The sequence below is a fragment of the Triplophysa dalaica genome, chromosome 25, assembly GCF_015846415.1.
Source record: "Triplophysa dalaica isolate WHDGS20190420 chromosome 25, ASM1584641v1, whole genome shotgun sequence".
In the NCBI taxonomy this organism is placed as follows: domain Eukaryota; kingdom Metazoa; phylum Chordata; class Actinopteri; order Cypriniformes; family Nemacheilidae; genus Triplophysa; species Triplophysa dalaica.
The window spans coordinates 5,885,037-5,910,120 of record NC_079566.1 but is presented as its reverse complement, the minus strand read 5'-3'; the positions used below and the strand labels follow the sequence as shown (position 1 = coordinate 5,910,120).

The 25,084-nt window shown below is 37.3% G+C and overlaps 1 protein-coding gene across 2 annotated transcripts; it reads right to left on the bottom strand.

Annotated features, from left to right (window-relative positions):
* Positions 1 to 562: 562 nt before the first annotated feature.
* Positions 563 to 24,735, bottom strand: sfpq (splicing factor proline/glutamine-rich). 2 transcript variants are annotated; one of them, XM_056741314.1, is made up of 12 exons: positions 24,017 to 24,735; positions 23,363 to 23,551; positions 22,949 to 23,250; positions 22,766 to 22,861; positions 22,340 to 22,536; positions 22,171 to 22,255; positions 21,970 to 22,084; positions 21,838 to 21,886; positions 21,590 to 21,699; positions 1,466 to 15,603; positions 1,271 to 1,376; positions 563 to 664 (listed from the first exon to the last, which is right to left on the bottom strand). In XM_056741314.1, the coding sequence occupies exons 1-10, from the start codon at positions 24,554 to 24,556 to the stop codon at positions 15,493 to 15,495; spliced, it is 1,794 nt and encodes a 597-aa protein (XP_056597292.1). In that variant the 5' UTR covers positions 24,557 to 24,735; the 3' UTR covers positions 563 to 664; positions 1,271 to 1,376; positions 1,466 to 15,492. The 2 variants fall into 2 exon arrangements, with proteins under 2 accessions (XP_056597292.1, XP_056597293.1); XM_056741315.1 differs by having other exon boundaries at positions 1,466 to 1,518.
* Positions 24,736 to 25,084: the final 349 nt, after the last annotated feature.

Sequence of the window (25,084 nt, the reverse complement as noted above, 5' to 3'; positions counted from 1 at the left end):
TCACATAGAAGACATTCAGGAACCTGATGTCAGTGCTGTCTTTTAAATCAGTTTTATAAACCCCTTTCCAACACTTCAGGCCATCAGAACCACCATATAAAGTACTAGAAGTACATTTATTAAAATAAAGGAACATTTTAATATCCATGTTTTTTTTTTACGAATCATTTTCTCTTAAATTATCCTTCAAACTTGCATATGTTTATTTAAATTAGCTTTACTTCCGATTATACAGTGTTTTAACCCAAAATCAGCTTAAGGCCAATGTAAATGACATTTGCCTCTTATACTACAGGTTTCTTTTTTTTTATAACTATTTCAATAAGTAACCATCAGCCACGTCGCAAAAGTGACAAAACATGAGAAACATAGCACCTTGACCTGAATTGATACAGGAAGCATCCAAGGTCCTACTAGGTTACAGAGGTCTGTCTGTCTGCTTTTTCAAAAACCCTTTTCAAGCAATTTGGCCATATTCTAGCAGAAACTGTGTTCAGATTAATTGTACTGCAATGCAAATTGGTTTCATCTAAAATGTAAGAAAGAAACAAACAAACAGATGTTGACTTGTCCTTTTATTTCGAAATGAGTAAAAAATAAAAGGAATCAAATGCTGTATCCAGGATTCTCCGGTCTCCATGGTCATGTCTGTTAAGCTCCAGGACTAAACAGGACATATAAAAAGAAAATACAGGGTAATTAATAATAATTGTTTCATGAGGGCATGTGCAATAGTCGGCTCACACATGCCTGAATGTCAAAATGAAGGCAAATTTTATTTCAGTATACTATTAAAACAAAAATGGAATATACAGCGGAAAAAAAATAAGAGACCATTCCAAAATGGTTTTGGAGGTTTTCACATGAAAAAAAATGTTGAACCTTCGCTAAATACATGTACAAATAAAAGTGTTGTATAGCTTAAAAGTGAAAATGAACTTGTTTTCTTTGCAGTATTTGAGGTCTGGAAAAATACAGAGCATCTATTCTGTTATTTTTTACATGTTCCTCCAGGTTTAATTTTCTGCAAATAAATGCGAATAGAAACCATCATCTTATTTAAAATTTGGTTAAATATTGTAAGTAGTGCACAGAATGAACCAGAGAACAATAATCTTAGCAAAACATCTACCTATAAAAAGTAAACTCTGAAGAAACTAAATGGTTCTTTTGATGTCTCTTAATTTTTCCGTGGCTATATATATACACACACACCATGTTTAAAGGGTGATTTTATACAATAATGAATATTTGCTGTTAGTTTACTCACCCTCAGTCCATCCAAGATGCAAGTGACTATTCCTCAGTAGAACAGTAACGTTTTAAGTTGAAACTGTGGTTCTTGGCCAGTGCCAGCCAGCTTAGGAAACAGTTGTCTGTGTTGATATAAAAGTGAAATGAATTATACTTAATTACACTTATTAACTCAAGAAACCCAGAAACATGCATGCAAGTGAATACTCACCAGTTTCTTACTGTGTCTCAAACGTCTCACCCACCTTCAATGATCCAAGAGCCCTGCGGTAAGAAAAACACAGTGAGCAGACATATAATAAAATGTTCTGACACCCCTGCTGAATTAATGCTGGTTGCCAATATAAACTATATTGCCTTCAAGTAAAACATCACACAATGTCTTCCATTCATATATGGGATAAGTGTAGTTTATAAAGTTCATGCAAAGGTCTTTTAAAGGAAATTGTAAGAATTACTTTACTTAAATATATGTGATGGATGTTTTACAAATTAAGTTTGATGAAGAGTCCCATTTTTAACATGTACATACAGTATACTGTTGACAGAGGCCAAAAAGCCAATTCTGTTCCCCCATCTGCTTCAAACACTACAGTGTATCTTTTGTATCTGTGTATATGCTGCTGTACAACTCAATAACTGACAAAGAAATGACAGATAACTCATACAGACAACACCACCTCAAACATGATGCTGGATTTCTAAAGTATAGTGTATATGAAGTGTACGTTGGATTAAAAGCAGCCCCTCCAGAGGCGGCAATCACACCACAATGAAGGTTCTGGCATCACACCTCATTCAGATATAAACTTAACATGAACCAAATATAGATTATTAAAACCTAAAACCTGAACCAAAGTAAATGCATCACAGTGCAGATAAACAAACATGTACACACACACATCCAGACAGTCAAAATACTGATCCACTACTGTACAAATGTAAAATACGACTCACCCAGTAGTAACAAACATATTGTATCCACGCACACTCACCAGACTGAATCTGAAGCACCATGTATAGTCTCTCTAGTAACACAGCTGCATTACAATGCTGGAGGAGGTACGACTGCAGTTCTTTATTCTTCTTCACAAAGTTCACAGAAGACCTAAAGATGCACTTGAGTAATGTATTATTATCCCCGAGTATTTCCCAGCCCAGTCCTCATACAGAAGTTATGAAAAAAGTGTAGAGGCAGCATTACTGTAATATTCAAACAGCCATGGAGTAAACAAACTGGTTGAATGCCAAGTTTGGGAAGATGATATTTTTTCGAGGAAAAATAAAACCAATGTATTCTTGCAACCCAAAGAAAACCAATACCGTGATATGTTCAGATGTTTTAAGAACTCCACAGAAAGTAGCAAGGTCTAGTAAAATGTTCGCATTAAAGGCTTAAAATTATAATTTTCCTAGCTCATTTGGAATATAATACACTTTGCCAGTTGAACTTGTATGGATGTAACGATGACACGTGCCCAATAGGGATGTCATAATATATTGGTATCGACAATAACTGCGATATTAAAAAACATGATTATTATTTTCATTTTACTAATGATAATATTGTGAATAATTCACCGCCCGTCCAGTTTTGCCTCATCAGCCACTCTGGTTTCAAACTTGCTCTCTAATGGCTACAGTTAAGTTAAGTGTGATTTGTTGAACTTGCCTGAAAGCATTAATTGTTATATTTTATAACATACATGTATTAATTATCTCAGAATAAGCTATTTAACTACATACACTGCGGATTGCCTTACATTGAACTCGCCATAAATCTTTAATAGCCCTTAAGGTACACACTGCTTCACAGAGTGCATTTCGTAAATGTTATCTCCTTAGGACAAACATGTCAGGTTTTCGCTGATTTGCCAGTGTCACCCTCCGTAGTTGTTCCGAAGAGAGGGTGAGTGGTTGCAATTCGCAACCTAACTGCTAGATGCCGCTAAAACCTTGACATTGCACCTTTAAATAGATATTGTGATAATTTCATAACCGTAAATTCTTTTGGACCACAATAAACGTGAAGGAGTCAATAGTGTCCAATAAGCATTTACACTATTTACAGAACCGGTAGAGCATTGCATTAGCGGTGAAAGGTTGTAGATTCAGCCCACAGAAAGCAGACGGGATAGTTCACTCGAACATGAAAAGTCATCATTTACTCACCCTCAGATTGTTCCAAAACCTGTATACATTTATTTGATCTGCTAAACACAAAGGAAGATATTTGAAAGAATATCAATAACCAAACAGATCTCATCCTCCATTGACAGGGATAAGATATGTTTGGTCACTGACATTCTCCAAAATATCTTCCTTTTATACATTTATACAGGTTTGAAAGAACCTGAGGCTCAGTAAATGATGACAGAATGTTGAACAATCCCTTTAACCATACAAGTACAAAAATACTTAAAAAACTTAAGTAAACAAAGGGTGTTGTACATTTTACCATAAGCTCTTGATATCATTTGAATAAAGTGAAAATTGTGTAAAAATAAATTATTTAAAAAGTGATTCCTACATCTAAATGTAGAAAATTGAGCAGGTTACACATTCTAATTTCTCTAATTTCTGATCAAGTGGTCTGTCCTCCCTAGTATTGTCTCACATAGTCTGGCCTTAAGAAAAATGCAAAAACATGTTGCTATATGCACATCATTGTAAGTGTAAAAACTGAGCAACATCACAAAAGTGAACAACAAGATAAGCTAAATTTGATATTATTTCCCCTCATATGTCAATCCCACTAAAATGCTGCCACCCCCAGTCATAGGGCATACATTTCTTTCCTTATTGTCCCCAAATAAAGCTGCTCTGTGAGAGACCTTGTAGAGAAGTTGTAGATATCACACATAATAGACATTAACAAGGTGCCATTCCTATAAATGGAGAGTGATTGCAACACTCAGTATGGCCGCCATAGCAAAAAATAAGTCCCCCTTCCAGTAAAAAGAGCCAATCAATAAAGACTGACGATTCTCTAGGGTTTTGGCCAACCCTGTGTGCATGAAGTACCTGAAGCAACCTTGAAAAGTTTTTTTCAGATAAATTTAAGCCTCGGGAACAATAGCTATGTACAGTTGATGTCAGGTTTAATACTTGGTTGGAAATAGACCATTTAATTATTGCCAGCTATTTTGAAATGATCTGTTGTTCCCCATTTAAGTAGATGAAGATACATCAAGCCGATAGAGCTGTTGTCTTGCTTTGACTGAAATAGATGCCCGGAGACAATGCAAACATGGCCGCCGAGTGGCACCACTTCTGTAAACAGACTTTGATAGACACAGACACCCGAAGCCAAAGTATCACACACATTTCAAATAGAGTGTCTTTGCAATGAACAGCAAAAGAAACATATTCTGCACTGTGAATGCATTTTCGAAGGTGTGATGCCAGAACCCCAGTTAAATTCCAACACAAAGGGTGATTGATAAAAGAGAAGGTAGTATTTGGTTTATTTCATGGAACAAAAGACGAGGTCACTTACCTTTTCTGGTGATATGCAAGCATACCTCCTTGATGCAAACAAGTCCACTGATCTGCAGAACTACTCATCCTCAATGTAACCAACTGCTGGAGTCTCAAATGTGGAGTAGTGGTTGAGCTGGACACTGGCCCCTAATGCTTAACTACTACCATTCGCTCAAATACACAATACAGACACAGAGACAAGCTCTTGCCATGTTCGCTAAAATGCGAAAAAGGCATATTTCAAATCATTTCTGACAAGGGCAAAACACACCTCGCCATCAAGTATCTGATCTGATCACCCTATATAAAGTACTAAATTCAAGGTCCCAATGTACAGAAATCTAAAGTTTAAAGCGGTGTCATCTATGAGCACAAAAAAGGTGCTCTCTAAAAATAAAGGTAATTTCTAATATGAGGGCACGGACAAATTTTACAAACAATAAACAGGGTTTTTCCTGGCTCAAAATTAGGCGGCGGTCTTGCAATCCTGACTACTGCACACTAGTGCATTAATCTGAAATTACATGGCTATATAATTATACTTAATAACCAAATAAAGGAATCCCTTACATGAAAAACTATTTGTTTAAATCAATCCTCTGTTGGGAATAGTACTGATAATGTTGTGTGTTGATACTACTGACACAATGAGAGAGTGGTAAGAGGCTGTTCAGAAGGTCACTAGTTCTGCGCATCAGCTTTTTCTGAGCAAAATTGACGAATCGATCAGTTTCATCTGCATTTATGAATGATCTCCTCACGGTGTGTAAAGTATAATCAGTGACCCATACAGTTACATCACAGCTGAAAACATTACACAAATTGGATGTCAAGTTAATTTTGGAAACCTTTAAATAAAATTAACATACTTAGATGTGATAATAAACGATATTAACCAAAACAACCACAAAATAAAGCTGATAAAGGTCAATACATTTGTTGAAAACATCACTTTTCTCCCAAGGTTTTATCAGGCCCTCAGTGCTGATAACTAAACAGCGCCACCATAGTAACAATGCTGCTACTGCAGTCATAAATAAATAAGCCACAGAGATCACTTGTTTATTAGTGTCTTCCGTTATGACACCTACACCTGACTGACATCATTTGTTGACAGTCGGAGGTGGCACGAAATTTAATGGAGACAACCGCCTCCAAATTCTCAGGCAGGAAAAACCCTGATAAATAGAGTAAGTTCATATTTCCAGTTCGTAGCTGCAAGATAAAATTAAAGATGAAATATCGGTGACTATATATGTGACTCTGAACCACAAAAGCAGCCTATAGCCCTTTTCACACAGAGATCCTCCAAAACACACGGAAAATGAGTTCCGTAATTTGCCATATGATTTTGTTCATTCACACTGCCCGTGACTTCTGGAATCTGTGCGTGCGTTCATATTCATTCCGTAAAAACAGGTGACACGATTTTGACGTGACATATAATATGCACGTCAGAAAAGAAAGCGGTAGTGACGCGCTACAACAGCGGAAGTGTTTACATTGTGTTGAACAACATGGCAGCTGATCGGACGTTAGATGTTGATATGCAAACTTTTTATGTCGAAGTGCGCGTTCTGGTTTTTAAACCCTCCGCTCAAACAGTCGCATGATAGTTACATCACTGTAACGACGCGTGCGTCAGCACTACGACACACCCCTTACGGCATTGCTCCTGCCTATCGTTCACACAGGGGGCTTTCTGGGGCAGATCCCGTTAATGTTACTAGGTCCCCTCACCGGAATCATTCTTCGATCTATCCGGGATGAGTTTGCGTTCCCACAGAAAGTAGTCTGGCAATTTTCCGGAATCAGCGGGCTGTGTGAATGGGGTTTATGTAGCACAGGAATATTCGTGCCAACAGCAAGAAAACATTTTTTGGGTCAAAATTATAAAATTTTCTTTTATGGCAAAAATAATGAGAATATTAAGTAAAGGTTTTGTTCCGTTTCTAACCGTAAATGTATCAAAACTTTTTGAGAGTAAAAATGGCAGGAAACACGCCTGCAAACTTTGCTCAATTCTGCCCTCTTTTGGGATTATCCACTCAAGGTGTGTCTCTTTGTACAGCTTAGAATTCCTCTGTGTTTATCTTCTCTCCACAACATCATAACAACGGTAAGCCAACAGAGAGTTTTAAACCAACCTGTTTCTTCATAGCGGTCAGCTACAACGTCTCTGATTAACAACTTGATGAGTATTTTTAAGTTGTCCAGGGTCACATATGGCCTTATGGGTCACGGCATACTCATACTCTTGTTTGAGCAATACCATCATAATCTTTAATGACTAATATTTCTGTAAAAATGTTATGGCTTCACGAAAAAACAATTTATAAAGTTTAACAGTACGTGGCTATTAAAAAAAATTAAAACTAAATAATTTTTTTTTTTATTATACCTTAAATGTGGCCTAAGGCTCATTTGAAATTTCTGTGCTGATGCAACTTCTTTCTGTACTCTGCCAGATCACAAATATCTAGTAAAATGTACAGCAAATGTAGAGATAAACAACAATGACAATACTTTGCTTTAGACTTGGTACACTGATAGGTAATTATGGCGTATTGCACTTACCAAGTCTGAAGATTCTGTGTCCTTGATATTTGAAGTCAATTTATTTTTTCTTCCTTTCTGGCTTATGTTGATGGGGATCTAGCTACAAGGGTTTTAGGTAGGAAAAGAGGATTCTTTCCATAAATTCAAACGAAGATAATTTTATTGCAAGCGAATTTAAAGGAAAGGAAGTAAAATTTATTAGTGAATATTTACTGCTGTTTTACTAGCGGAACAAAACTGAGAAATATCTGGTGTTCTCCGACAGGTTTCCGCAGCCGCTTTGTGTTTTTCGCACTGCATGTGCGTTTCCAAAGCTTTGATTCCCATTGTTCAGAGTTTTAAAACTTTCTTGCAGAATATACACCTGACATCGAAAGCACTGCCACAAACTGGTCTTAACCACGGCGCAAAATTATGGTTATGTAACCAGTTTTCATTATATTTACACTTCCCCATGGTTAAAGCGAGAAATTGCTAATATCCAGTCCACGCGCCTAGCAAATAACCCCGCGAACTAATGTGTTAGTTGCGGTTCCGCCTATTTTTTTTTTTTTAAATAGACGTAGCCTAATAATGACATGATTTTAAAACGAAAATACATTTTTTTTTATGGTGTAGGTCTGATTGGATTTTTAAGACCTTTGAAACGCGGATTTAAGACATTTTAATGCTATTTAAGGACCCGCGGACACCCTGATGTTTACATGCACTCTCATAATGCGATTATAATAGGATTTTGGCAATTCTGGGATTATGCTGTACCTCATGTACATGCAATCATTCAATTTAAATAATGTGATTAAGCTCATAATCAAGTAACATTACCAAAGTAACATATGTGGCGTACTCCAGTTTTATTCGCAATATGAAGGCATGAAACAATTGCATTTACGCTTCTCTATGCATGTGCATCTGTCAGGCACCGCTGCAGAGACATTTTACATCATATGTCTATATTCATCAAAGCGCCAAATAACAATAAAATAGGTCCAAATATCGCTATTTTGCATTTGACAGGATAAAACGATAGCCAGTACCCCAACACACACCCAACTATATCTAAGATCATCATTGTGCTGTGTATAGTAGCAAATAATCTGACTAATAAAACTTCCATGTAAACGGGAGCAAAGAGGTGTTCTCATGTAATGTTACTGCAATTAAGTCCTTACTCTTCATATTGGAAATAATCACATTATTGGTGAGCATGTAAGCATAGTCAATCCCTGCGTTCCAATTCGCCTACTTATTATATGTACCTTTGACTGCATGGCAAAAGAGAATGAATGGCTCTTTTGTATGTCGCACTGGGACATACTAACAGGAAGCGAAGCTGTTGCCTGGAAAAGATTGTGCATAGTCCCACACTTCGAATTTCTACAGGAAGTAGTATATCATCCAGGAATCTTTGGAGTACTACATACTACGATTTGGGACATATTTATTCTACTTTTGAATACTATTAGGGCGTAGTACTATTATTAGGATAGTAAGCTGATTGGAACGCAGGGAATGTCTTTAGTCACTTTCTGGGCTTTGAATGTCAGTTATGTTGACGTCTATGGGTGAGAGTCAGAAAGCTCTTAATTTGTGTTCCAAATATGAACGAATGTCTTTGGGTTATCATATGACTTTAGCGTATTTCATGGCAGAATTTTCATTTCGGGGCAGAGTATCCATTTAACACTACAAAATATGAAATGCTTCCTAAAACACCATATACTTTCTTGCAATTCTGTTTGATATAGAAGAACTTGTCGTTTTAAAACAGTATGCTGAACTTTGTGCGCCATTTTTTTTTGTGCAGAAATACAATATAGGTAGATCCTCTGGGGTTTTCTCTTTAGGGGCTCTGCCCCTAGTGAGTAGGGAACAGTGAAGTGACCGTAACTTCTTCAAAAGTTTAAAATGCACAAAAGATGTAATTACTGTGAAAATTATTGAGCAGATGCAACATTTTGCTTTATAGAACTTCAGTTTATCATCAGAAAGAATTACTTAAGTACTGCTTGAACCAGATGAGGGCATGGATTTTCTAAATGAAGATCATACTTTCAGCTAAAAAAAACCTTTACTAACAATGCCACCTATACTTTGGATGGTCTGAAGGCAAAAACAGTTTTGTTTTGTGAGCGCTTTTAAAAAAACAATTAACATTGATTTTGTTTTAAATATACATGCTTCTGCAAAATTTTTAATAATTATGCAATCTGAAGGGTATCTAATCGAAAGTTTCTGCCTAAATCATGACTCTTATATTCAAGCATCGGCCACTTTTCCAGAATGTAAGGACAGAACATAACCGAGGGCCTGCTGGAAAATCAGGGAAATTTCATTGGTGTTAATATCAGAAGTTCTGAGAAGGGGCTGCTAAAACTCTCAGTAAGCAAAAATCAGGCGAAGTTCATATAAATGAGATCAGTATTGGACACACTTGAAACAACCTTTCGTTTAAAATTAGAAGATTGTTCTTGTAAAAGCCACCAATCATTCAATACAAAAAAATAAAGAAAAACATGGGACTCCTGGATAAGAAATGTGAGCAAGGTGTAGTCAGGTAATAGGAATGTGTTTTGTAACAGTGACATGCCCCAGCGTAACCACCAAAAGGTATTTGGCTATTTCTTCAGTGCAATTCCACTCCTTCACCCATAGCAACAACAGAAAAAGCACAGGTCCATGAAGGATACACAGGCTCTCTCAGAGCTGAAACTGAAGAGCAAACACCCACTCAAACAAGAAGTGGAGTCTGTTCTGTCAAATACATCGCGATCATATGATTAGACGGCTCCATAATACAAATGGGTTTATCTTGGATTGGCCAGATGCTGTCAGATGAAATACATAGTTCCCTAGGCAACTTTCAGTAAAGATGAAATCACACAGAACCGGGTAGACACAAAGAGGGGATAGATAGTATGGTTGATTGAGTCCCAATGTACCCACCAGACATAACAACAAATGTAGGTCAGAGATTTCTTGAGCTTCTTTGATGTGAATACCTGGCACCTTCGGAGAATGTTAGCCTGCAACTTAATCGATGGTTATAGAATAGTTTCATGCTTCATTTTATAAATTACATTGCGTATAGTAATCATGCAATACAAATAATACTAGCATAAACAAATTACTTACTGACATGCAAGAAAAACTAATCCGCAACCTACCAGTGCCAAAAAAGGGTTTTGTCAAAAACCATACGATTATTGATTTTTCAAAAATTTATTAATTCAATTTTGCCCTTCTAAACACATATCCCAAAAAGGAGGATAGTTTATTAACCTTAATAATTTTATCCAAGATATACAATTTTCTTGATGAACAAAGCAGCATAATAAACTTTTTTGTTTTATAGAGCCATGGCACGGATGTAGGATAAAGGGATGCACCGAATGTTCAGCAACCACAAATAGAAAAAAAAAGTTTGTGGTCCTGTGATATGATCAAGCAGCAACCATCGCATAGAGAGAGAGCGACACGCACGCTTTATTAATGCCGCAAACGTGTTGACAGTCCCTGGATCATTTTTAAGTGTCAAGAGAAATACACAGCACGGAACTGGAGTGCCAGAGTAAATTTCTGAATGAAAGTGTCTTTACCGGTCGGTAACTTGTGTACTTCAGACTGGAGCGGGCTGTCTGACAGTAGCCCTGCCGCTCGCAACACGGTGGTGTTCGGAGCAGAGAGGCGTGAGCTGAAATGGTTGTCAGTCAGTTTTCTTTGCAAGGATGTTTTTTTTTTTTAATAATTTAGCCATGTAGCCTATAAGAATCCAATGACCATTCCGTGTTACAATAGTGCAGTGGTTCTCAACCTTTATTGAGTACTGGACCCCATCATATCTCAAACCATCCTCATGGACCCCACAACCCCTGCGCTCACAGCTCATCCCATTTTCTACCCCAGTAGAACAACATATTTCTACTAAATTAGGTCCGGTGTCGGAAACAGACGTGTGATCTAACAATGATAGCACATGAACACTTTCTCAAACTTCTGATTGATCCGCTTGTTGAACTGATGAGGTGTAACGGATGCTATAGGGTTTATTATTAAGAGCTGAAGTAAGATAATGCCTGGTGCTTCAATGTATTTATGCCGTGGCGGTGGGAAGAACCACCTGTCATATGACATCAAAGTGACCAAGTAGGCTACTGCAAGGGCAAATCAAAAGCAAACAGATCATTCGACTCTCTCTGAAAGGTTTGTTGGAGTCAGATATGCGCGGAAGCTGCATAGGCTATATGATTTGGTTTACATGAACCCTCCCTGCAGAGTGAGTGAACATAATTTATGAACACAAGTCAACCAGTCAATTTTGTAATTAATTAGACCGCAATAACAATCTCTGTTGATTTTTATCTGCGTCTGGTGGGTGTTAATGTAAAACCCTGAATGCAAGACAATAAATAACTCTAAACCTTTTAAAAGGTTCTACAGACCCCCTGCAATAACACCACAGACCACTAGGGGTCCACGTATCCCCGGTTGAGAAACACTGCAATAGTGGATAAATTGGCTAAATAAATAGAATACGAAAAGCCACATTCTGTGTTCGGCCAAGTGTTTAATTTTTATTCGGCTTCGCCCAAAATTTTTTCATTTCGGTGCATCCCTAGTAGTTTACTGTAACAAGTGCGTTTTTGCCAACTGTTTACGTTCACATTAGACTACTTTCACAAAGATACATTGTAATATGGGCATTTATTTTGACACTTCACATCTTCATACAGTGCCACTCTAGGGAAGAGTTGACAAGACAGCACATTATCAACTTTTATGCTCAAATATAGGCTCAAGACTTAAATTCGCCTTTGTGCCAGTGACAGTTAGGTAGGGTTAGAGAAGAAGCTTGAGTATGGATTTGTTTCCACATTTTACAATAAAATACGATCTAGCTACCTTGTGAAAACGCTACAAAAAGGCCAGCCTATTAAACCCGTGCTTGAGGGGCTCTAGGAAACTGCCATTCTTGTGCACATTATGTCTTAAACCACTGGCGAACAGTCCATGGGCATCTGAAGATGATACTTTTAGTAGATAAATTGCTAAAATCCAAACCCGAAGATAGTCACGAACAAACCTGTTAAGGGAAAAAGTATAGAAAACTAACACAACAGACAAAACAGTTTTCCACAATGCATGTGTAAAACAACAAAAGTGTAGTTACCTTTTCTTCATGTTATTACTGACCTGACCACATTTGCCATGGGATTTAAATCACTTCACTACAAATAAAGTCGATTCAAGCACACTATCACATTAAGATTACAATTAAGGTGATGGTCATAATGGTAGTATGAAAACATACATTTTTGAAAACATTTCATACATTGACGCCATTGGATCAATATTTATGCGGACATAAATTGTTAATTTGTAAATTATTAGAATGCATGAAATTAACTATGTGCAAAAAAAATTGCTCAACTTTTATTACCATGCACTCCTATTTTATAGACTAAATTCTCATAACTTCTTATTTGATTAAATTGTCAAAGTTGTTAAGACAGAAAGACTACATGGAAAGCGTTGGAAATTATGCTCTTCAAAGCAACCTTTAGACTCACAGGGCTTTGTCCATTTTAACATTTTTGAGTTTAAGACGATGAGAAGTAATATTGTGGATGAGTAGAGCGCAATTCAAGAAGAGTGTAAAATGACAGTGTTTCCTCTGCATGTGAATTTTGAGTTAAATATAGGTATCACAGAAATTCTGTCATCATTTACTCTCCTTCGAGTTGACCGAATCTTTATACATTTCTTTTTTCTAATGAACACTGAAAGATATTCGGAAGAATACTTCTAACCAGACAGATTTTGCTCCCCATTGACTCCCATAGTAGTAAAATTACTTTATTTGTTCTGCTGAACAAAAAATACATTTTGAAGAATGTAGGACAACAAACATTACTGGGGCACTTTTGACTACCATTGTAATTTTACCTATTTACATTTAATTATTTGGCAGACGCTTTTATACAAAGCGACTTACATTGAATTATCCCATACATTCGTTTCTAAGTATGTACTTTAGTAGTCAATGGGGGGCAAAATATTTCTGATTATAAACATTCTTCAAAAAACCCTTCTCTGTGTTGATCAGAACAAAGAAATATACAGATTTGGAACAAATAGGAGGTAAGAAAATGACAATGTTCATTTTTGGTTAAGGTATCCCGTTAAGATTCCATAAACATACTTGACTCAATTTACAGAAAACAATCCAAAGAGTTGTGCAGCGAAGGCATCACTCGCTGATCTCAAGAGAGCTTGTCTTAATTACTACTGCAATAAAAATCGTATTTCTTCACTTTTTATCTGATATTTAGTCAGCCAGAATGGGGCTTTGACGGATCACAGTTGCTCAATCCAACCCACTCCCTCCCTTCTTGCGGTTGACAAACAATTTGATTTTATCTTCAGTACATACAAAAACATGCAACCAAATCTATAAGGTTGCTTTAAGAAACAAAATTATAACGTTGCATATAACATGCAGGCAAATGTTTCTAGAGGTATGTGATGCCAGATCCAGCAGAAAATGCATTACAGATCTGAATCCTAATATATTTGAGTCAGACTTTGATAACTTAAACCAGGACAATTTATTGAAAGGACTTAGGTCGTTGAAATCTTTTATTCAAAGCTTTCAATCCACCTGTAGCTTCTGTGAATGAAATGTTTAAGGATCAATGACTGCTTCTGTTCCAAGTGCAAGAGATTGAAGATCCAAACCTTGAGGTTTTTTTCTATAGAACAATTGAAATACAAACTGCTTGCAGGAATATTAATATATCAAATAGTTAATGTAACCATACAGAACATCTAAATGAAAAAAAAAAAGAAAAAAAAACTTTAAACATTATTTTCTTTAGACTGTCAATACCTGAAAAATTTAACTAGACACGTAAAAACTTTAATGTTTCCCAACTGCAACTTGGAATGGCAAGTTCATAATAAACAGACTTGATGAATGCTTTTTTTAATGTAAGCACAGTAACTGATTGATCATTGTAGACCAAAATGTTTAAGGTGGAAGTGTTCAACATCAATGAAAGGTGGGAGCCGAAGGCAAGTGTAAAAAAACCCACTTGCAAAAAAACATACTGAATTGCGAAATCCAGACAGAATTTAATGTATAGCTCAGAATGGCTTGGAATTTGACTTACTACAACTTGATCAAAATTTGCACTTAACAGCTTATCAAATACGGACTGTGCTATAGATGCCGTTTAAATATGCAATCAGTTTGTGCTGCTTGTCTAAGAAAATGAGAGACATGGTTTCATGTACTACATCTCACTTTATGGAGACGTGATCTTTAAAGCTGCTCTGAGAGTTTACATTAATAGCTTTTCTCAAATGAAGAATGCTAGTGAACACACACTGAAAGTCAAAGATCCGGGAAACTTAAAATAATGCAACTATAGTACCTTACCATATTATTCTGTAGTTTCAACTTGAGTAAATTGATCAACTGTAGCAAATATTGTAGTATACTTTAGTATTTTTTAATATTAATGTAAATACTATAGTATAAAGGAATTTTCCTTGAACTATAAAATTACTATATTACATTATTTTTTAAGCCGGCAAAAATACTACTACTGTAGAGTAAAAAACTGAAAACATGAAATGACCAATTAAATGATTTTTTAATTATTTTTATGGGGTCCTAATTGTGCACTTTTATCTGTCGCGTTATGCTTAAATTAAATCAAAACCATGGAGAATAAAAAAAGTTACTAGCCAGGTAAATCTCCAGTGTGTCAGTTACACCTCAGACTTTTTTAAATTAAAACTGTGCCAACAACAACTGAATGGGGTTTGGGAAAACCAACTGTACTCTTTATTGAAAATGTACATGTATTAGTTTAAATGTGAATGGCAAAGAACACAGCCATAGAAAGATCAGAACAACTCACAATATTCACCAGTATAACACAAATAACATGATGACAAGGTATAGACTAGTAGGAAGGGAAGTTACATATTGGTAGCACTAAACTAGTGCTGATTTGAGCCGTTTTATTAAACCTATTAAGAATATAAAATAAAAATGCAAAGAAAAAAGGGTCTTCAGGAGTCTTCAGGCTAAAATTGCAAGAAAATTCTTGAAACTTAAATACATCAATTCTGAGACCAGAAATGCCTCTGGAGTTCCACACACAAAATCTGCTTTAAAGTGCCAGATCAGAAGCGTGGCTTCTTGGCAGGCCCATCAAATTCCTCACGGACCCTGCCATATCCTGGGTTTCCAGCACCCATGCCCCTTGGACCCCCTTGTGGGAAACGATCATTGCGCTACAAGGATCATCAGTTATATATCAGTCGGGAGGATTTAATTTTGTAGAAATTATGATGTTTCCATGGGTAGGGGAGAAATTCAACAGAGGTCAATAAGTTCCATGAGTTCATATTATGAGCAAAGTGTTTTAAAAGCGGGATCCAAGGAAAACAATCGGTGTAACAGTTCCAACACGCAGATCCACGGTGCCACAGGTGACATAGAAAAAGGAAGAGAGGGTAATGTATTCATTAGTCAAATCCTATAACATTTCATTTTCTAAGCGCAGGTTTGATAAACACTACAGCATAAAGATACTGAAGACATTTGCAAGGGAGATTAAGTGCAAATGCGGTAAAACTTGTGATGTTCACTGTTTAATGCCTCAAAGCCATTAACATGGCAGTAGCCGGGTTTCCTTCTTAAATTGTGAATTTAGGTTACGCGCAAAATTGGAATATCGTATTAAACTTATAAATGTGGTGCTTTCATGGATGCCTGCTGTTTGGGAACGCAGTCGTGGCCGTTCTGGGAGGCAATTCCAGAAAAACTTAAGACTTTGGTGAGGTTTTAAGAACGACGGTTATAACATTTCAGATGCTGTGCAACAAGATCTGTATTTTGGTTAGTCCGGTTATACTGCCCCAAAGTCCAGTTACATGACTTTTTCGGCAAATGCGTTTCCATCTTCCATTATTCGCAATAAACCTTTTTCGCAAACAAGAAAAAACACCTAAAGCGAGCGTAAAAACTTTTTGGTGAATAAAGGGTTTTATTTAAAAATTTGGAATTTGCAAGTTTCTGATGCAAAACTTGAAAAATGCACATAAAACCAGGGTGAGCGAAACCCGGCTAATAAGGCTGTTAATGTATTTAACTGCAAGAAATACCATCAGGTCAACTACCAACTACCAGAAAATGAATCGAAATCAATTTGTTTTAATGCAAACATTATTAGTTTTTTCCATGAGGATATTGTTTTTAAGCCTAAATTTAAAGTTTAAAAAAGTTTTTCAAAGCCATTTTACAATGACGAAGGGCAGGCACACACAGAGCAAATTTCATTTGGATTTGAGAAGATTAGGGCCAAATTTGTGCTTGCCATGTGTCGTTTGTCGAGAAGTGTATGTGGAAAGCAATTAGCCTCTTAAAATCAAACAAATTTCTGACGTCAGAAATTTTGGCTGTGTCATGTGAGGGTTTCACTGTTGAAGCAGAGCTACATTTGTTTTTCACATATAGATCAAGTCACATACAATTCAAGTTGAAGCACGAGGATTGGACCGAACAGTGTGAAGAATTAAATCCTAAACTTTGCCTTAACACGCATGTGATTATACAGAGAAAATATTTTTTAAATTGTCACAGAAATCGAACAGTGCATGTGGGCCTTACCTGACAGGTGGTAAAAAAAGTGAATTGTGATACATTCAATGAACATTTAAATTTTTGGTTTTACATTTTGGTTTTAAAGACATGAATGAAAAAGATTAAGATCACATACTACTCAGACGATTAACCTCGCCCAGTAAAAAAAAAACACTTGTAAGACCATAAAACTACAATGCAGGTTACTTCACATCAAAAGGTGTCCTGACAGTCCAGGGTCACGCAGCACAATGTTTCATAATGCAAATGCCAATCCAGATTGACATTACAAGAATATTCCAGTATTCAGATTATTAGTGATGCACCAAAATTTAAAACACATAAAATTCAGCCAAAAACGTCTTAAACACCATTTAACATGAGAGAAAACGTTGCCGAGCAGTAGGGATGGGTATTAGGGGTGTAACGATACACTCCGCTCAGGAGTCAGTATATATCTCGATGCGATACACATCACAATATTTTGAACAAAATTAAAAATTACATTTTAATGCTTAACTGAAACTTCGGTACTGCAGGTTTGTCACTGAAAAAATTTGTAATTTAATATAAAATATGCTGTAAAATTGACACTGGTCTTAATTCTAATTTCCATTTAGTTTTAGTCATAGTCTTTTGACTAAAATGCAATTTAGTTAGTCATATTTTAGTCATCCCCATTATTTTGTTTTATTCGACAAAATCAACACTGTATTTAGTATTCTAAAATCTAACTGGTTTAACCAAGTTAATTGGTGTTATTAAGTGTTCCATACAAAGATAGAACTGTTTTGACATAGTTTACTTGACCTTAGAATTAAATTAAACCAGGTCATTACATTTATTTTTCAGAAAAGTTGAGAAACACCGAGAATATTAGACCAGGAACGACATGTAACAGTTAATTGTCAACAGTTCTTGACCGCTCAATGAATGAATTAAGCATCATATCGTATATTATCCCCACCTCCTAACGATGTGAATCATAACACTTTTGCACTGCAAAATATCGATCTACAAAGTATCGTTACACCCCTTATGGGTATAGGTACGTTTTTAACGGTATAACTATTAGATTCTTCTTTTCAGTCCGATACTTGAACGTTGTTATCGGTTATTATATGCTGCATGCTTCCGTGTAACCTAAAGCAGAATTGAAAATGGGGGCATGTTTCCAACGGGGTGCACGCTCATAATTTAGCCCCGGTGGCTCGTTTAATACCGGGAAACCCATCTCTATAAATAAAACTGTTTATTTTTGGTTTGCACCAACTGAAAAAAATATTCACATTAAAACTAGAATTTATTCTGAAAAAAGGCTAACTAAAATCTGCACTTAGTTTTTAGCAGAGGCGTTTTGGCTAGGAATTTTCTTTTTGGTACATCACTAATTGCTGTTATTTACTCACATATTGCTTCTACTGCCAGATCATTTGAAAAAAGAATTGATATTTTAAAGTCAACAAGAAACTGCATTTGCAAACCAATTTACTACTACTGATCTATAGCGTTACTACAAAACCACTAAAAGACAGTGCTAACGCAGAATCATTAAATAAAAGCAGCTTTATATCAGAATAAAGCCAGACCTGAAAGCAGCAAGAAACTAGGGGTAGGCCGATACCAGTTTTTCCTTTATCGATCCGATACCTGAATTGTAAGAATCGGCCGATACCGATCCGATAATAGTACTGCTTTTTCCTGATCAGTGAGGGTTGCATGTATTTTATTGAATCGAACAAAACTAATGTATTTATAAAAGTTGACTGAAAATATATGCTTTGTAATGTAGTGCAATCATTTATTTTTAGGTTAAAACACTCAGATACTTGAACATTTTATTTGCGTAAATGTGAAAATACATCACTAATGTACATCTCTGTGTCGCCAAAGTGTCCATGCCCATCCTGGGTGCAGAATGATCCGCTTCTCTAGCCGTATTGTGTATTGCGTATTCTGGGAGCTGGACGATTCGCTTAAAGCACCCGCTCCTAGCTCATTCTGGGTGCAGAATGACACACTAAATTCATACTCTTATTTAAACGTACCATGCGCATCATGGTTAGCTTAAAGCACCTTCTTAAATTCATATCATTTACAACACAAAGATGAGTGATATGTTATGTTTTTACATAAAGTACATGCATCCTTCCAACACTTAACTGAGCTTTTTAATAAGTCATTGGGTCTCATTCATGAAAATGATTTTGTGTAAATTGGTGTCAAGTCATTCTAACAAATTTTAGGAATCATAAAAATGTTCGTATTTTCAAAAAGTTAGTCTGTACAAAAGAAATGTACACCTGCTATACACCACATGTACATAGTGTGTAAAACCACATGTAACGTTCTGTATAATTTTAAGACAAACTGATGACATTGGATTTTGCTTCACAATGCATCAATAATATTTCACGAGTTCTTTCGCCCCGTCCTTTATCACTTTTTACTTCTTAACTTTGCGTAAACTGCAGAGCTCGTCACTACTTTTTTACACAGCCATCCAACCACATTGGAGAAGAGGCGTGCTAAAATTACATTGACCAACCATCATACACAACAACGGAGAAGTTAATATGAATGGTATCTGCATTTTCATTTTAATTAATATTCTTTAAAATAAGATGCTAGTTAGAAGTAGGTTAACTGTTGCTGATATTCTAAATCACAGCAAACAAGGCATCTCTGGAATAAAGTGCAGTGCCTCCAGCATGGTCGTTTTCAGAAAAGCACCAGGTATTACTATTTTAGCTGGCAAAATACGCTTTGGTGGACAGTTTAATTGACTAAATTATTGGTAAGCATATAGCCTGTTAGTATCTTATGCATTTATTCAATATAATGAAGCCAAACCAGAGAACGAAGTCAAGAGGATTCAGTCATTCCTACAAACTTCATTTGCGTAGCTGTATTTGGGAATCAGGGGGAAAGTTTAATTTACAAATTACTCAGAATTTACTTATATATATATATATATATATATATTCACAAATGTTTCATGAATGAGGCCCATTGTGTTTGACGTGTTACACTCAGACCACTTCCAATGCTTTAATGCAAGACACCTATCAGTGATTACAAACTCCGCAAAATGCAGTCCCTTTACACAGATTATGCCGAATAATTGGAACATCTTGAAAAAGCATCCTGATTGTCACCGAACACTAGAAAATGCTGAATGGAAAGTGACAGATGAAAACACGCATTTATTAAACACGCATTAAACGCTCACAGTGGTTTACTAAAAGATTAACATTCTTAAAGCGTGATAATATTATTTAGCACAGGATCGGCTTTTGGATCGGTCCGCCACTTCTAATACCCGATCCAGCAAAAATGTTTGTATTGACAAATACCGATACAGAGTATTAGGATCGGCCCACCCCTACAAAAAAACACTTGTTTTTTTAACCAGTGTGCACCAGTGAATTGCGCACATAAGACTAACTTTCTTTGCTATAGTTAAGAGGATCAATATTGATCATGTTTCCAAGTTAATAATTTCACTTTTTCATTAAAATATGCATAATTTAAGACCTTTATTTCAAGACATACCGTCTTCAAAAAGAATCATACAGGCCTTGCTGCTGTTGTTGAGAACTTCCTTGCACTTTTCTTTCCAAGAAAAGGCTTAACATTAAGCTCACAGTAATACATTTTCTCAATCGCATAGATGGTAGATCTATCTAGATGCACCAAAACGCATTTCAGGTGGACTTTAAGATAAATGCTTCAAAAGTTTGGAATAACTTCAAATTAGAAATCCAGGTAATTACACCACATTATATATACACACACTCACAAAATATTGGGGGATGAGAAAGTGTGCCATGTTGTTTGCTATAGCAACAGTCCCCAATAATAAACTGCAAAACTCTCTCTTCACAGCAAACAGGGTCAAGCCCTACTCCATTCTTGCCAACCAAAATTAGCACAATTCAAAAAAAGGTGCCAACCAACACCAAGCTCAGCCATGTAACATTTACAGTTACTTTAATCCACATTTTGCGAACAAGCTGCTTTGAAGTCCATCTGCACTAAAAGCCTCTTATGAGCCTACTCTCAAAACTACAAAAAGTAAATTTACAAGAGAGCTCCTTACATAGAAAGAGCAGTTTCATATGGGCACCAGTGCAGCACTGATATGACTGGAGGGAGCTGTAACATGGAAGTGACCAAAGCAGAGTTCACCACAAAAACAAGCACAGCATTTTAAAAAGCATTATTCCACCACATTTTAAATACCACGAGGCCTTTCATAAAAAAAGATGCCACATTGCTAATGCCAAGACTACACATCATCACAGAGCATACGTGTGCCTGTCTGTATTTGCAATTAAGACAGGTCTTACAAATCAGTAATATAAGTAAACTGTTGCATTTCTTAGGCCTTAGTACAGACAGACTTGCAAAACAAAAGGGGCTGAGCCTCAGTACTGACTTTATAAGTGCTAATTGTTGGTGGCAATACAATAAAATCATAAGTGGATAAAATCACCTTGTCCACAAGCTTCCAAACCCAACATCAAATCTTTGACAGCTAAGCAACAAATTATAGTTCTTATGAACCACAACAGCCACATAACACACACTCACACACATCATCCACTTCCTTTCATATGAGAAATACATTACCATTTCGTTGGACGCCATGCCCCCTGCTGCTGCTCCCCCCAACCCTTGGTGTGCATCAAAGTTCATTCCAGCCAACTGGAACTTCTGGTTAGGGGATCCATATGACATATCTGATACACAAAGAACATTATTATTATCAACTGAATGTGGAAAGAATTTAAGTTAAAACAACAAAAACAATATATTTTAAATATACACTCTTAACTCTAAACCATCTTTTTTGCAAGCAATTCTTGTACAAATCTTACCAGCCAATCCCATGCCTCCACCAGTATTCATCCTCATCTCCCTTTCCCTCTGTAGAAACAAACAAAAAATACTTTAATGGATTAATCAACATGGCATTTTAACATTATACACACCCTGAAAGCAACACTTACATTCTCCATGTAGCCACCCATTCTGTAAGTCTCCTCGCGTTTGCGTCTCATCTGTTCCTCGATCTCCCTCTGACGCATCATCTCCTCCTCTCTTCTGCGGCGCTCCTCCTCTTGTCTATGGATCAAAAAAATTGGCCAATGATTAAAAAGGGTGAAGCAAAGAAAGGACTACTATCAAAACTGCACCAAAATAAGACATACCTCAGCTGCATTTCCTTACGTTTCTGCATCTCTTGACTATGAATCTCTTCCATACGTCTGAGCTCCTCTTGACGTCTAAGGAGGTCTATTAAAAAAACGAAACATTAAAACGAAACATTAGATTTCATAGCATAAACTTAATGTGTTATACATGAAGCATTATACTTGCCTTGTCTGAGCATGTTTGCCTGATGCTCATGGTAGGCATCTTCCATCTCTGCTTCCAGCTTCTCACGGGCTTCACGGATGTTCTTCTCTACCTGCTGCCTCTGTTGTTTCTCCATCTCATCGAGGGACTTCCAGCGCTGAGAGTATTCAAACTCAAATGTGCCAGGACGGGCAAATCGTGGAGGCTGCTCCCGTTCCCTGAAATGAAACAAAAGCCCATTCAATAAACTCAAATATCAAATAAGTTAAACCTGGATTTTAAGTCTAGGAAACATCTGTTACTGCTGCCACCTACCCCCACCCAAATTATTACACCATCTGCCCTGCCTAATTTACATGATAAAGACCAGAAATAGTTTTGACCCCTAACTGAGATAAACAACTGGAATGTACTCACAGAACAAAGCAATAAATCAACATAGCTTACTTTTGATAAGTGGGGTTCTTCTGCGCAAGCTTCTCTGGCAAACCATCTTCTTCATCAAATTGCTCTAATAATTCAACAACAACTGGACGGGGCGCCCTAACAAAAGACACACAGTGGCATCAAGACATGTTCCAAACATTGAATAAAACACCCTGCTTCATTGTACAAAGAACTCCATCTTACGCTGTGAGAAGGAACACCCCATCATTAACACGATCCATTGCCTTCCGAGCTGCGGGTTTGGAAGAGAACTCGACAATGCCTTTCCCTGTTGAGCGGCCACGATCATCTACAATAACTATAGCTCTTTCCACTACTCCAAACTGAGAGAAGGCCTCATCCAGCAGCTCATTCGAGACAAAGGGGGATAAGTTACGCACAGACAGTGCAGCAGAGTGAGTGGCAAAGCGAACTCTGAGTGGTCTGCCTTTCATTGGAGTATCATCCAGCTCTGCTTTCGCAATCTCAGCCACGGCACGAGATTCCTATAAATAAAAGACTGATTAGGCTTTGAATGTGTATGATGTATGCATTTACAGAATCCAGCAGCACAAAAGGATCATTTATAGCCAAAATGGAGTGACTATTAAATCTTACCAGTCTTATGAAGCCGAAACCTTTGCTTTGATTGATGAAGACCTCACTGGGGTCTCCAAATTTGGCAAACAACCTCCTGAATTCAACATCGGTGATGTCGTTTGGCAGGTTGCCAATGAACAATCTGCAACGTTGAGTATAGGTTTTCTCCCCAGGTTTGCGAAGCAAAGATAACGTCGCCTTCAACTCCTAAAATACAAGATAAAACATTAATAAAAAGGTTTTAAAATAATGCATCTTATAAAGTGATTTTTAAAACACGTTTGAAAGCACAGGCGAACATTCGAGAGGCCTCGCTTCTACCATCAAGAATCCTGATTCAGATCCAAACGCTTTTGCAACAGAAACATAACCTACTTTTACAACAGACAATGCCGCCTAATACATTAAGAGGTTAATTAAATAAAATACTAAAACGCAACGTTAACAAAGATAAATAAACGTTTTGCAAATTTTGACATAAAAAGGACACACAAATGAGCGGCCCAGCACCGCGAGTCCTTCCTATTGTTTAAATCGCCAAAACAAAATGGCGGATCTGCCTCAGCAACACAATTCTACCGAAAATCTTTTAAACTACAATCTCACACACATCATTCTCAAACACCTATTTTCGCTATATTTTTTTTCTTTTGCGCCAAACTAGTTATATACCTGAGAATGAGACAGATCCTCGTTTTTCGTATTTTGTTGTGGCTTCATCTCTGGAGCTTTCTTCGCAGGCTGAACATGCTGTTTCTGGCCATTCCCCATCCCTCCTCGAGGCGTGTTTTGTTTAGGCGGGTTCTGTGGAGAACCGAGGTCCGGGCTCTTTACGATAGCGTTATTCTGAGGCGGTGGAGACTGAATCTTCGGCGCAACGTTAGCGGGAATGGCAGGCTGGGGTGTCGACGGGGTTTTATTGTTGTTAGCTTGCTGGGCCGACGTTGGGCCCTGGGCTGGGGGCGACAGAATGGCAGGCTTATTCTGAACGGATTCTTGCGGTTTCTGAGGCGTAACGTTAGCTGCTGGATTGGGTTGGTTCCCCTGGTTTGCCTTAAATCCACCACCCACATGGCCTCCACGGTTTTGAAAAGGTGGCTGGTTTTGATTCCGAAAGTATGGGTTTCCCATTCCACCACGCATTCCCATTATTCCTCCGCGGCCTCGTTGCTGGAATCCTCCTCCGCGGTTACGGGACCGGTCACGAGACATTATCACGCTATTGCTGACTTGAAAGGGGTTAAGAAAATGATATTTACGATTAAAAACACACGGTTGTCAAGAACTGCCGATAAACACCGTTGAGGAGTGTGTCTTCTTCACTCGCACAATCGGCTTGTAAAATGGCCGTGCTCGCGCTGCAGTGATGAAGAGCATAGAAGTGGGAAGGCGAATGAGCTCACGAGCCTCCGCCCCAAATCAAATCCTTAACAGCCACTGACGTTCTGGCGCACTCTAGTGGTGCGTGAGGGTTGGAACGCACGTTGGCTACGTCCTAAATCGCCAACTATACCCTCGTTCACTATTCCCTACATTAGTTCACTAATATATTCCGGAGCGGGTGAAAACGAGCGAGTTAATTCGGACACTCGGTGCACTGGAAATGCTGCGGGCGCCATCTTCTGCCGAGACCTCGGGAATTCATTATGTGCGAGCGTCACTATAGATGGCTAAGCAGAGTGTACATCTGTGTCCGTTAATATATATATATATATATATTAACTAGACACCTCATTGTCC

Coding starts and splice junctions, on each gene's coding strand:
- sfpq (XM_056741314.1), bottom strand. CDS start 24,556: ATGTCTCGTGACCGGTCCCGTAACCGCGGAGGAGGATTCCAGCAACGA. Junction 21,700..21,837: donor TGGAGGCATGGGATTGGCTG/GTAAGATTTGTA, acceptor TTTGTGTATCAG/ATATGTCATATGGATCCCCT. Junction 15,604..21,589: donor GCATGGCGTCCAACGAAATG/GTAATGTATTTC, acceptor TGATCCTTGTAG/CGCAATGATCGTTTCCCACA.